This window comes from Panicum hallii, chromosome 1, assembly GCF_002211085.1.
Source record: "Panicum hallii strain FIL2 chromosome 1, PHallii_v3.1, whole genome shotgun sequence".
NCBI lineage: Eukaryota > Viridiplantae > Streptophyta > Magnoliopsida > Poales > Poaceae > Panicum > Panicum hallii.
Window position 1 is genome coordinate 9,100,310 of NC_038042.1, and position 14,726 is coordinate 9,115,035.

General features: G+C 51.9%; 1 protein-coding gene across 1 annotated transcript; it reads left to right on the forward strand.

Annotated features, from left to right (window-relative positions):
* Positions 1 to 9,253: 9,253 nt before the first annotated feature.
* On the forward strand, positions 9,254 to 10,486 carry LOC112895651. The gene is made up of 2 exons (XM_025963635.1): positions 9,254 to 9,718; positions 10,457 to 10,486. The coding sequence occupies exons 1-2, from the start codon at positions 9,254 to 9,256 to the stop codon at positions 10,484 to 10,486; spliced, it is 495 nt and encodes a 164-aa protein (XP_025819420.1).
* The last annotated feature ends 4,240 nt before the right edge of the window (positions 10,487 to 14,726 follow it).

Consider the following 14,726-nt stretch of genomic DNA (forward strand, 5'->3'; position numbering starts at 1 on the left):
GCACCGCGCCCAGGGCTTCGACCGCCGCCCACCGCGACGTCCTCTACAGGGCCATCTAGGACATCGTCTACGACTCCGCCGCCCGGGGCGGCGCGGGCGCCGCCGTCTTCGTGTGGCAGCTCGCGCCGGAGGGCATGGAGGAGTTCCACGACTTCTTCTCGGTCGTGCCCAGCGAGCACCCGTCGCTGCTCAGGCTCAGCAAGGAGCAGTCGTGCAGGCTCGCCAAGCTGAGGCGCGGCGCCTAGGAGGAGGCCAGGCGGGCGCTGTCGGCGTGCGCCGCCGGCTCGTCGTAGGAAGAGAAAGCCATCTCGTTGCGTCGTCCTTTGAGCTTTTGTTGCGCCCAGGTCGAGCTTTTTTTGTCGTTTGTTTTGTCCTCCGAATCAAGCGAGCGGTGAAATGTGTCAGAGAAAGATCACCGGAAAATGAATAGAAAGCAGGCAAAAAAAAAGGGTGTGCCTCGCGAGGCTTGGTGATGAATCTGCTGCTGGCTAGACTCGTTTAATTGGCGCCAGCGCCGACACCTGCGGAATTGCAGATAGGCATGATAGACAAGAAGAAGGGAGGCACTGACATGTGGGGCCAGGGGCAAATATGTCTTTCCACACCTCAATTAACAGCACATGGATGGAAAAGGGACGGAATGACAGGTATAAACCAAAATTTCTATGGCTTCTTAAAATTTTGTGGCAATGAAGAAATATGCGAGTTTTTTTTGGCACTGAGAGAATAACGGTGAACGTGACGTGACGCCACACTACAGTCTAAGTCGGCAACGGTAACAGACGTAGAGCAATGCAATGCGCACTTGATGGTAAGGTGAGGTTGTTTGCTGGCTAAATGCACGAGAAAATTTTATAGAGTGCATCTCAAGCACCATGATTATATGCACTTTCTTTTCATTTAATGGGCAGCCGACAACATAAAAAGTCATTTGCAGTGGCGGAGCCAGAAAGGTTCTCCAGTCGAGGCTAAACCAACATAGAAGCATCGGGTTAACTAAATTTACACTGAATATCACTACTTTGGGTCTAGATACTAAGGCTAATCATAATGGGGGGATTTCATATCCCTGTTTCCAAGAACGCCACATCAGCTTAGGGATGAATGAAACACTATGCCTCAATAGAGAGTTTCATTTTACTGTTTCCAAAACTTACCAGTGTAATTAAATGCTAATTAATGCTATGAAACTCGCCATGAAACGGCCGTGATTAGCTTAAATAGATTTACATGCATGAACCGGACTGGACCGCGCCGGGCACGGGTCCTGCTCCGCCCCTCGTCATTTATTTCCACAATGTCCAACATAGAGTGCGCATCTCCTAACAGGAGCTTCTTCTGCATCTCGGATATTGAGTTAGGACTTTTTTTGCATGGTTGGGATGGCGACTTGGATAGATCTCAAGCGTTAGATACCGACGGGCGATGGCTGAGCTTCTTTCTTTCAAATTGGAGAGCTGAACATGAGATCGACTTAATGTGGGTTGTGCTTGTACGTAAAAGCTCTACTCACAAAAAGATTCTTAATTGATCAGATTATCACCAACTTTTATTACCACTATCATCTCTTCACGACAATTCTTCCCGGTGTAGTAAAAAAATTGGGGATCCCATGCATGGTAGCATATATGAATATGAATATGAGTGAACAATCCTAGCTGCAAACATGCCATGCTCTATGCCCGGTCAAAGTCAAAAGGAGCCACGCGATTCGCGTAGATAGCACACGCAGCACGGGGGCACATGGCTGCGTGGATCCGCCAACCGGGCCCCGTTTAGATCCTTTCCAAATTCCAAAACTTTACACTCTCTCTCCATCGCATCAATTTTGGGACATATGCATGGAGCAGTAAATGTATGTAAAAAAAAAAACTAATTGCACAGTTTAATTGTACATCATGAGACGAATCTTTTAAGCCTAGTTAGTCCATGGTTAGATAAAATTTATCAAATACAAACGAAAACGCTACAGTAGCAAAAAGTTCCAAATGTTATAAAGATTTGCGATCTAAACACCCCCCCGGTTTCCGTCTTTTGGCCGGGAAAGGAGCTCCTACCTAGTGCGTGAGCAGTAGGTGGCCATTAACTAGTAACCCCTGGCTTTATTAGCTAATGGTCCTCATTACACGGGCGGGCCCAGGATTTTGGATATGAGTATTCGAAATTTTTCAAAGGGTGAACTTTTTTTTAATAGTCTAAAGTACATATTGATAGCACATAATTGAGTATTGTTGATATAAAATTCCTCATAACTTTGAAATTGTTTGACATATAAATAACAGATGTACTAAATGATCAACATTTCAAAGTAGAACATCTAAAATAAGAAGAGGTAAATTATAAAATAGAAAATAACATTAATAAGATGCTTACAAATTATAAGAAAAATTTTCAATTCATCGTAGCTTGAAAAAGCTCGACGATGCTCTCATCCTTCGCTTGCAAGAAGAATTCCCTTTTAACGAATATTCAAATATTGCTGCCCCTTATCATGTCTTACAGATTATAATCACGAGTTTTATAAATATTTTCCTCACTGCATGATTGTGAATTTGTGAGGAAATTGCATATGGACAAATTTCTCAGTCATCACCTAGCTGTTCAAGTTTTCAACGAGAGCTTGGTTACTTTGCTTGATGTCTGCCTACCTTGCCCGACAGGCTATTGCCGGAGCCAGGTGCCCACGCCTGCTTCATGCTTGCTTGGCTCCTGTCCTTGTGCTGGCAGTGGGTGCGGGCGGAGATGCGCCTGCCTGCTACCGCTGTAGAGCCCCTGCGCGTGCGCGGTGCGCGGACCGCGGGGCGACGAGGGCCAGCGCGTGCAGGCTATCCGGCCGGAGCGCCTGCGGGCATCGGGGGCAGAGGGATGCGCAGAGCTGCTGCCGCGCCGCTGCCAGATGGCCGCCTCGCGCGCTCGCCGCCGGCCGTGGCTGGGGAATCTAGAGCGGGAGGGTCTGGGCAAGTTGGGGTCGGGGCGGGGCCGAGAGCGCTCGGCTCGGCCTGTGGCCGGCCGGCTGACCGCAAATGGGCCTGTGGGCCTTCGAGGTGGGGAGGGGGGAGGTGGCCGGTGGGCTACTACGTTTTTTTAGCCTGAAGGGGAGATAGGAGTTTGGAAGCCCGTTAGGCTGTGAAATTTCCGAGTTTTTATTCAAACATATCGAGTGCACTCACAGTTACCGGGAACGTGGTACCCAGCCATGTTCCTCCTTTCGGGAACGTTGTTCCCGTACCGGAAACTGGTGTATATTTTAATTCTAATAGTATTAAAATTACTTTTAAACAACGTATCATGTTTCACGTTCCTCGATCCATCGATCCAGAAACTTTTATAACTGTGAGTATACTACGTATACAAGTTTTTTTTGCCAAAAATAATGGGTACTCAACTGAATACCTTTGGGCCCACCCCTGCCTCATTAGTCACGACCTACTCGAACACTTTGGCGTAGGGGTACGACAAATGAATTTGTTAGCTACGAACACAAATGTATGTAAATCATTAAGTTTAAATGATGCGTTCACACGTGCTCATGATTTTGTAAAAAGAAGTCGTTGATTTTTATAAACTAATAGCCGAGTATCTTTAAAAACTTTGAATTTCTTTCACTTCCAGTATGCATGGAGTATCTAAACCTAAATATATTGATGTATTTGGAATAAAGATAATATATTTCAAAAAAATAAATAAAGGAAATTCTCATGCGCAAACTAAAATTCAATTAGCTCTAGAGAAAATTGACATTTTAGTACTCATGTAAGTGTTTAAATCTTTTTTCATAGTTGTTTAAAAGAAATGATTCTGAATGGGGCATTTTTTTCAAAATATGGTAATTTATAAATGATTTTAATAAGATCACAAAAGTTTAGTTGCACATCGGATTCTGTTTTGCAGCCTTGTTCGGAGAAGCTGGGGACGATGCTTCCTCGGCCTCAAAGAAAAGCATTGTTGGGCCGGTGTGACAGCTGCTGGGCCTTTGTCTCCCCCCTTTCGACCACCTGGCGCAAGCCCATCCCGGCAGCCCGGCCCATAATACGGCTCTGGGCTTCTCTAACGCACACTCTGGTGCTAATCTCGTCTACATGCATACAAAGCAAATCATATTTCGTAAGAAAGGCACAGAGCAAATCATATTTTGTTTTGATGCATAGCAGCTTGACACAGCATGCGACGGTAACTCAGAGGGCAGCACGAGCAAAAATGCAAAATGGACGACGTCGTGAAGCTGACACTGACTGGTAAACCAGTGGAGTGCGATGTGATCAAATACGTAGTAGCCCAGAAGGGAAAGGCAAGACAGGCAAGCAGCATGGGAAGAGCATGAGGCAAGCAAGCAGCAGCAGAGGCAACACATGACATGAGCGTGCATGCAACGGGCATGTCGTCAGAGGAGAGGACATCTCGTCAGGTTGTGAATCGTGATTCCAATGACGAGCTCACAACTCAGAGGCTCCATCAGCATTGGGCACGGGTCCCAGCCGTCCCATGCATCCTCCCGTTTTCAACGGAGCGGCCACGACGCGTTCAGGGCAGTGGAGCTGAGCAGACGGTGGCGTGAGCAGGTAGCAGCCAGTGGCGTTGGGATGCGGGAGCATGCCGTGCAGCTGATGCCTGACGGAGACATGCTTGGAGGGAGCTTGCAGCTGCAGGGGCCGCTGCGTGCGTAAGCACGGGACGGGACGGCAGGTAGAAATGGCCGTCGTCGTCGCAGCCGGAGCAGCAGACGCCAGAGCACCGCCATGGCCCGACCGGAGACGAAGAGAGGGGGAGCCATCCAAGTTCCCAACGCGCAGGGGTTGGGTACCGTGCCTCCTCCTGCCCTGCGCTGCCGGCTGCTAGCGTAGGGCATCGCCTTGCCTGCGCCACAGCGATGCGCCGTTGATTGGCTGCAGGCAGGCCGGGCGCCGGAACCGAGAGCCGGCAGCGGCGTGGCTGCCGACAGGAGGAGCTCCTGTCCATGGCAGAGACCACAGAGGGCTTGCTCTTGCTCGGACGCTAGCCCCGAGGCTCGTGCCATGGCCCGATGGGCAGTGCAAGGCGCAGCCTTCAGCGACCAACATTTATTTCATCACGGCTCACGCCTCACGTGTGTTACACAAGTGTGGCCGTCTGGGTGCGGCTAGGACTACTCGTGCCTCCAACTTAGTTTATACTATATTTGTTTCGAATTGTAGATTATTTTAGTAAATTGAAATACATATTTTTATACACTTAGATATACTATATCTAGATATATTGTAAAAATTATATATCTAAATTTACCAAAATAGTCTACAATTTAGAATGAATGAAGAAAGTACAACTGAAAGTCTGAAATCTCTTCTTTCCTTATGGTAAGAAAAAAAATCATCTCCCTCGCTATAGTTTATATGATAGTGAAACAACGATCAAATTATTTTACAAATATTGATATAGTAGTGCCTATATTGTTTCACGCGATCAGCTCCATGTCCGGCCCTAAGACTAACTCCAATCGGCGCGATGCATATTTGCGAGGCAACCAGCGAGATGCATGGGTCCGGCATTTTGGCGGCCCAGCTTGCATGGGCTGTTCTCCAACGCGCGCAGGCAATTTGCCTTTTGCTGGCCCACCCAAAGTTCTTGGCGCCTGCATCGCGGTGGGGACGCTCAACTCTCCCGTGGACTGACCGTTTGCATGGGAGTGATTTGCATCGCGGTGGGGAGCCCTGCATTTTGCACTGTCTCTCCCCTTAGAGTCACTTTGCATGACCGGTATGCATGCTCGGTTGGAGTTGGATGGCTGCTGCTATAGTGCGCGACGGAAGGCAATATGCATTTGTCTCGCCTTTTGGCTGCTGGATTGGAGTCAGTGTAAGTGAGCATCGGATCAGACTCATTTTGCTCAGGACTATTATAAGAAGAAAGAGGTAAGAATTTTGCACGCTTGGCCAAACCCGCCTAATAACTTTATAGGGCAGGTAAATTCGGGCCTAAATCGGCCCGGCCCGGCCACTTTTTTAGTGTAAAATTAATTAATTTTAATGTTTAGGTCAAGCTCTGGCCAGACCGAGTATTTTAGGCCTGCAAAACCAGCGCCATGGTAGGTCCTAAGGCTAATTACAATGGAGGGTTTCATATCTCTGTTTCCAAGAATGCCACATCAGCTTGCGGGATGAATAAAACACTATGCCTCAATGAAGAGTTTTATTTCACTATTTCCAAAGCTAACCAGTGTAATTAAATGCTAGTTGATCTAGTGTGGCATGTACATTTGTAACCAGTATAATTAAGTGTAATTAAATGCGCACGGGATCCCCCATGTTACAACGGCGGTCACAGTGGTCGTTTCACGCCATTTCCAACATCTTGGAAACGAGTTAGCAGAGTGTCGTGGGGATGAAACTGGTTCCTTCTCTTCCCTTATTAAATAAGTGCCACATCATCAAAAATGCTGATGTGTCATGGTAATTAATGCCATAAAACTCGCCATAAAATCCCTATTGTGATTAGGCCTAAATGAGCATCGAGTCAAGCTTAGCCTGTCGGGCTCAGGCGGGGCCGGATCAGGTCGGGTGTTGACTGTCTTAAGGGCTAAATCTATACCGTCAACTCCTACATAGACACACAAAAAATAAGCATTAATATTAGTGATAGAACATATTACTAACAACTTCCACAAGTGTTGGTGAATATTTGTATGCAGATGAATTTGGACTGAAAATGCATGAAAAGAGCAAGTATAATCCAAGTGACAAACTCCCGGCCAATCACGAGCAAGCACAGGACTGAAAGACCCATATGACAGTCTAAACACACCTTAAGAGCAAGAAAACACACCCCTCAGTCCAAGACAAAAGACATCGACCAATCAGAACGTGCCGTTCAGACTCACATGGATCAAAAGGCCCACAAACACATGCAACCGACTTAGGTTAGCACCCTCTCACCTACCATGGACCAGAGAGCCCCCCTATCAGTGACACTGCCAAAGGCTGTGGCGGTTATACTGGTTCGGCCGAACCAGTTTTGGCGCCACCGACCTTCCCCTTGCACGTGGTAACTCCTCATTGCTCCTCAAGGTCGGTTCCAGATGATAGCCCCTCATTTGTCGGCCGAGACACCCCATGGTTACACCTATAAATATGAGGGGAGGGGCTTCAAATTAAGACACGCTGCACCACTCCTCTCTTGTGCTTACTGTCGGTACATACAGACAGAGGTACCTCCTACTAGAGTATCCAGTCTGAAGGGTGCGAGGTTATCCGTAACCTCGCACTAAGCTTCTGGGCGACAGGGCGTAAGGCCCGGGCCTGACAACTGGGGGCACAGTCTTCGGACCTCTTCCCACGTACTAGCAGATCCGGTGCCTCCATGTGCCCGCAAGGACGAAGTGCTCAGGAACAGCTACCACGGGTTCGGACCACCGTGGGATGGTCTTGGTCCCCCACGTGTGGAAGCCAGACCCCTAGGGAGCCTGAGCGCCTGGGCCAGCCAGGGGGGCCCGGACCTCCCACCCCACCAGGGAGGGGGTCCGGTGCTGCCACGTGCCCCTGAGGAAGCGGCCGCTAAACCAGCACCGCCACGTGTCCGGTGGATACCAGCCTTCTGCGAGAAGCCAGCCCAACTACCGCATTAAATACGGGTGGTTGGGGTGCGCGCACCCAAGACAGAGCATGGGTTGCCCACTAACACGTTGGGCAGGTATGGGTGACAGCACGGTAAGCCCGCCAGTTACCGAGGCGGCGCGCGAGTTACCGAGGCGGTTCACAGGATATTGGGATGTATGGTCACATCACAGCACCGCGCGCGTGGGCGAAGAGTTATTATTACCTGCTGCAAGAAGGCTACAATGTGCACTGCTACAATGCGCAAAGCCTACATCTCGGCAGGTCAGTATAGCCCCTTTGCCTATCAGCGGGAGCTGACTCTACACCGACAGCACGATTCCCCCTACGCATATCAGCGGCAGCAGACCCTACCATATCTAGACGGAGGATACGCACGGAGGCCGATGAGGAAGATCTCCAGATCTGAGGCATTTAAGGCTCCAATGTGTACGTTATTTAATATATCACCGGATCCACCTGTCGGGGCCCCGCTCAGTGTACGCGCTCCCCTTGAGCATATAAAAGGGAGAGCACGCTTGTTAGAAAGGAAGGTTTACACTCACGCAGGGTTAGCAGTTCCTCCCCCAAACTTACAAACAATACATCACACAGTGGATATAGGGTATTAAGCTCAGGTGGCCTGAACCACTTTTGACCCGTGTGTGCTACTTGTGTTCATACGCCTCTAGATCGAGCATTCCTTGACTACCCCAAACTCATCCTAAGCTAGGATTAGGAGGGTGCACTCCACCACCCGGCTGGAGAAATCCTCCGACATTTGGCGCGCCAAATAGGGGACAGTTTTGTTTGCGCTTGATCGAAGGCTCGAGATCACAATGCCACGAGTAGTCGAGCACCATGACCACCTGATGGGGGAGGAAGTGGCGTCATCTGCACCGCATGCCTCTCGCCGTCTTCTATCGAGGGCTGTGGCGTGCGTTGCGCTGCTGCGTGCTGCAAAGCAGGCCTCCAAGACCCTAACGCAGTCCTCACCAAACGGACTATTGGTGGCGGCCAGGGAGCTGCTCCGCAACCCGCCGGATTCGGTGGCCTCGCCCGACGTGCTGAGGCAATGGCGTGACGACGTCAACCGCCTCCTCATCTTGGCATAGGTCACCCCAGGCTCGGCGGGGGGATCTGCGTCCAGGCAGCGTCGCCGTCAGGGCGGCGCATCCGGCTCTGTGCACTCTCCAGCAGTGAGGAGTGCTCGGACTGAAGATCTGCGGGTGGAACTCAACTGTAGGCGTGCAGGAGAGGACGCCCGCGTCACCATGGAGCGGGCGCGTGAGCGTCGGTTCAACATTGAGGGTCGGAACCTTGACGCCGAGCTCGACGTGGCAGTACCAAAGCCACAGGGACATGTCCAGGCCCCGGTGGTTGGGGTAGGCTGCGCAGCGCTCGTAGACCACCTCCGAGCGGTGGCCTGGCCGTCCGAGTTGGGGTACCAAACCTCAAAGAAGGACCTTAAGGGCCTCTACACCCAGTCCGACTCCGAGTTCGGGGGTGATGAGCGCCGCAAGAAGCTGTACGTCATGTACGGTGGCAGCTCGGAGCTCGTCTCCTGGTAAGACGTCAAGACTCTTCGCCGGGAAGTTTTCTCGGTGAAGCCGGGGGCACCGAAAGTGGCGCCCCACCAATGGTGGAGGAGCACCACCATCTCCTTCGGGCCATCCGACTGCCCGGAGAACATGGCGGGGGCTAGGGTGCTACCACTTGTTACCACTCCCACCATCGCCAACATCAAGCTCCACCACGTACTGATCGACGGAGGTGCCGATCTCAACGTCATCAGCTGTACAACATTCAAGCAGCTGCAGATCCCGAAGTCCAAGCTAGACCCATCTCGCGCATTCTCCGGAGTGGGCCCACATCCCGTCTACCCGGTGGGGACCATCTCCCTGCCGGTCACGTTCGGGACTGAGGAAAACTTCCGCACAGAGAACGTACAGTTCGATGTTGCGGAGGTGAACCTCCCATTCAATGCCATCATTGGCAGGCTGGCTCTGTACCGGTTCATGGCCGTTGCGCATTATGGGTATCTGGTCCTCAAGATGCCATCCCCTGCAGTAATCCTCACCGTGCAGGTCGACCAGACCGCTGCTGTAGTGGCAGTTGAGAAGCTACATGCATTGGCAACGGGCCTCATCCCAGCTGTCAGCGTAGGGGGGTCCGAGCCCTCAACCTCACGCGCTAGGGCAGTGGCCAGGGCGCTCAAAGTTCATCCGTCTGATACGGACGATGTCCCCGTGAAAACCATCCAAGTTGGAGCGGAGCCCTCCCAGAGAAATAGGAAAGCGCGCTCATTGCCTTCCTCCGGGCAAATGTCGACGTGTTCGCCTGGGAGCCGTCACAGATGCCCGAGATCCCCAGGGAGGTGATTGAGCATCGTCTGAAGATTCACCCCGATGCCAAGCCGGTGCGACAAAAGCCATGGAAGCAGTCCATCGAGCGGTAGAACTTTATCCGTGAAGAGGTCTGCAAGCTTCTACAAGCTGGTTTCATCGAAGAGGTCCACCACCCCGAGTGGTTGGCCAATCCGGTCATCGTCCCAAAGGCCAACAGGAAGCTTCGGATGTGCATCGACTACACCAACCTCAACAAGGCATGTCCAAAAGATCCCTATCCACTTCCACGTATAGATCAAATTGTAGATTCCACCTCCGGGTGTGACTTGCTATCCTTCATAGATGCCTATTCTGGTTTGTATCAAATTATGATGTCTAAGGCAGATAGGAAGCATACATCTTTTGTAACTGTGGATGGTCTTTATTGCTATGTTGTAATGCCATATGGACTGCTTAATGCCTTGCCCACCTTTGCTCGTTCAGTGAACATTACATTAGGTGACTTGATTAGAGTGATAATTGAGGTTTATGTTGATAACATCATAGTCAAGACTAGAGAAGCGAATTCCCTTCTAGAAAATTTAGCCCAGGTCTTCGACAAACTGCGTGCGACGTGCATGAAGCTCAACCCCGAGAAATGTGTCTTTGGTGTTTCGGCGGGGAAGCTTCTTGGGTTCCTAGTGTCACACCGGGGGACTGAGGCAAACCCGGAGAAGATCCGGGCAATCGAAGCAATGAGGCCCCCTGCTCGACTCAAGGACGTGCAGAAGTTAACGGGGTCGCTTGCAGCCCTCAGCCGCTTCATCTCGAGGCTGGCGGAGAGAGCTCTCCCCTTCTTCAAGTTGATGAGGGGGTCCGGTCCATTCACATGGACTGAGGAGACAAAGCAAGCCTTCCAAGAAATGAAGCGGTATCTCACCTCCTTTACTGGTAGCTCCGGAGCCGGGGGAGACGTTGTTTCTGTATCTTGCAGTGATGACTGAAGTGATCAGTATGGTGCTGATCGCAGAGTGGTCTGAGCAACTCATGCAGGGGGCCCCCGAGGTCCCCCTGTAGAAAGTGGAGGTCCGACCATCACCAATGTAACAACCGACCCTGCTTTGGGGGATTCGGCCGGGTCCCGACCCGGGAAAAAGCCGGAAGACCTGGGGTCCGGAGAATCTCTAGCTCAGGGAGAAGAGCCCAGTCCCGCTGCTAAAGTCAAGACTGTCCAAAAGCCAGTCTACTACGTCAGCGAGGTCCTACATGAAGCAAAGGCCAGGTATTCCGAGACGCATAAGCTCCATTATGCTATACTCATTGCATCCTAGAAGCTCCGCCATTATTTCCAGGCCCACAAAATTGTGGTGGTGACCTCTTATCCATTGAGGGCCATCCTCCGCAACTCCAACGCCACGGGCAACATTGAGAGCTTGCTGGATTTCAACTCGACTTCTAGCCCCGCCACGCCATCAAGAGTCAAGTCCTTGCCGACTTCGTAGCAGAGTGGACTCCTACACCAAGCGTTCCTGGGGGTTCGGACCACGGTTCGGACCCCCCACTTCCAGAAGCTAGGGCTCTGGTGTTCACCAGACCCCACTGGACACTCTTCTTCGACGGGTCCGCACGCAACAAAAAGGCTAGAGCTGGTGTGGTCCTCATCGACCCAAATGGCGAACAAGTGAAATACATGGTGTTCCTTGACTTTGAGGCCACCAACAACATGGCGGAATACGAGGCCCTGATCTTCGAACTGGCTGTGGCTCTATCCCTGGGGGTCCGGCAGCTCCTGGTCAAGGGAGACTCCCAGCTCATCATCAAGCAGGTCCGGGGTGAGTGCAGTTGCAACAAACCCCAGCTCGCAGCATACCTCATCGATGTGAGGAAGCTGGAGAAGGATTTCGACATACTGGAACTACAACACGTTCCACGTGAAGACAACTCGGTGGCAGATGTACTCTCCACGAGGCCATCAACTCAGGCATTCGTGCTAGAGGGAGTCTTTCAAAGACGGCTGCTGAAGCCATCCGCCCAGCTTGCCAAACTGCACGAAGGGGGTCAGTCTAGCACCTCGAAGCTAGCGGTCCCGGCAGCGCTCCATCCATGGGGTCCGCCAAGGATTGTGTGCAGCTTCGAGGGTCCCGAAGACCTCGAGGAGCCGCATCCAAACTCTCAGGGGGGTCCTGATGCATGGATCTCCGAGATCGGGGACTACCTGAAAGACAACATCCTTCCTGAAGACCATGTATCCGCTGAGCGCATAGTGCGATTAACTAAGCGATACGCTGTGGTAGAAGGGGATGTCTACTGCCATGGCGCTAATGGCATCCTCATGCGGTGTATCACCCAGGAAGAGGGCTTCAACTTGCTAGCAGAAATCCATGGAGGTGAGTGCGGAAATCATTCTTCATCCCGCACGCTGGTCGGTAAGGCCTTCCGGCATGGATTTTACTGGCCGACAGCGCTCCAACATGTAGCTGAGCTGGTAAAGTCCTGCAAAGCATGCCAGTTCCATACAAAGCAGATACACACTCTGGCTCAGGCTCTACAAATGATTCCACCCTCTTGGCCTTTCACTGTATGGGGGTTGGATATCTTGGAACCTTTCCCCAGGGCCGTCGGTGGGTACCGGTACTTGTATGTTGCCATCGACAAGTTCACCAAGTGGCCGGAAGCTACCCCTGTGGTCAACATCACCAAAGCATCTGCTATCATATTCCTCAAGTCAATTGTGTGCCGGTTCGGAGTCCCAAACCGAATCATCACCGACAATGGGACCCAGTTCAAGAGCCGGCATTTTCAAGAATACTGCGAGAACATCGGCATCCAGCTCTGCTTCGCTTCTGTGGCACACCCCAGAAGCAATGACCAAGTAGAGCGGGCTAATGCTGAGATACTCAGGGGGCTCAAGATTTACACCTACAACAATCTCAAAAAGCATGGTGCGAAATGGGTTGACCAGCTTCCGAGCGTACTATGGGGGAACCGGACCACACCCAGCCGAGCAACCAGGGAGACCCCTTTCTTCCTGGTCTACGGGGCCGAAGCATGCCTTTCCCCGGAGATCACTATGGGCTCACTACGAGTCCAAGCTTTTGATGAGAAATTGCAGGAGCAGCAGCACCGTCAAGATGTAGACCTCATCGACGAGCGAAGATGGTTAGCAGCGGTCCGAAATGCACGGTATAGCCAAGCACTCCGGCGTTACCATCAATGGTTCGTGCCTAGTAGGGAGCTTCGGGTCGGGGACCTAGTCCTGCGGCGAATCCTAAATCGAGAGGGGCTCCACAAGCTCTCCCCCAGCTGGGAGGGCCCCTTCAAGGTGTCAAAGGTGTACCGACCCGGTTCTGTTCGCTTAGCTACTTAGGAGGGCGTGCAACTACCCAACCCATGGAACATTGAGCACCTCCGTAAGTTTTATCCTTAGGGGCTTAGCCGAGAATAAATTTTTCCTTTATAATATGGTAGCACCTCCGTGTGGACCAGAGCGGTGGAGGTCTGCCCTCGTAAATTTGGCCCCTGGCGTTCATCGCACATTCTATCTGTACCAACTTATCAAGGAAAAATTTATTCTCAGTCTGTCTTTGAGGTTAATGCAATTCAGTTCTTTTTATTGCCTCCCGCTTACCCTAACCCCCATGTGGTCCCTTATTCCTGTGCCGTGCTTAAGGTCCGAGTTGAGTTGCTGGGTTGTGTCTCCGCCCAAGATCCCTCCTTCACAGGTAGGAGGGGTCCGGTCTTCTGGGGACCGGCTTCGGGGAAGCGTACTTGTCCTCGGGGGGGCCCGGAGTCGTGTAGCCACTTAGCCTGGTTCCGTACCCTAAGCCTGCATGCTCAAGTACCATAGCACCTAGAACTGCGGATCCGGAAGTCCGGATCCCTTCAATCCTAAAGGCTGGGTCCTGGTGCTCTGATTCACTAAGCCTAGTTTTACATCTCAAAGGAGTCTTGCCAGCGAGATCCAGGATCCCGTGGGAATGTTGCTAAGTGTCGATCCTAAGTCATGTGCAGGACTAAACCTCATTTTCGTGGTAGCTAGCCCCAATCCCTTGAGACTACCTCCCAGGGGGCCAAGGGACCTTGGGGCCAGAGAGCACACGACAGAAGGGAGAACAAGGAAATGGAAAAACAGCTAATTTATAGGTCGCCCCTCAGTCCGGGTTTCTATATTACATATCGTACGCATAATAACTTCTCTGGATCTTATAATGTGTAGAAAAACAACAAAAACTACTCCTACTCCTTCGGTAGTCTGGAGGGGCCCTCTCCCTTTATAGGTCTGGCTCCACGTTACGCTCAAAGCGGGAGGCCACAATCTCCACCACCTCTTGTATTCCCTCCCGGGCAACGGCCTCTACTTCTGGCACTGGGCCCTCGAGGACTAGAGTTAAGGAGATGGTGGGGTCATGGCTCTAGAAGCAGGTCAAGACATGGTCTATCACTATTCGAGAAAGCTCCTGCCCTTCGGACTCGAGGCGAGCAACTAGGGTGGATTCCAGGCGTTGCAGACGCTCGGCAGCGGATTCCAGCGCTGGAAGAATGGAACTGATGGAAGAAGGGGCCTCTGCGACCTGGATGGGACTTAGCCCAAGGAGTTCCAGGGCGGTACTTGCTTCACCGACCCAGTTGGCAATCCGCTGGACCCCGGTGCGCTGCTCAGCTAGGAGCCCCTCTACCTCGGCCTCGCGGTGCTTGAGGACCTAGACCCGTTGGGAGAGGGATCGGCTCTCCTCTTCCTAGCGTAGGTGTTGGCCCTCGAGGGCTCGAGTCCGGGCCTACAGGTCGGATCGGAGGGCGGAGAGGCGGGCCTCCTCCTCCTTGACGGCCACCTCCCGGA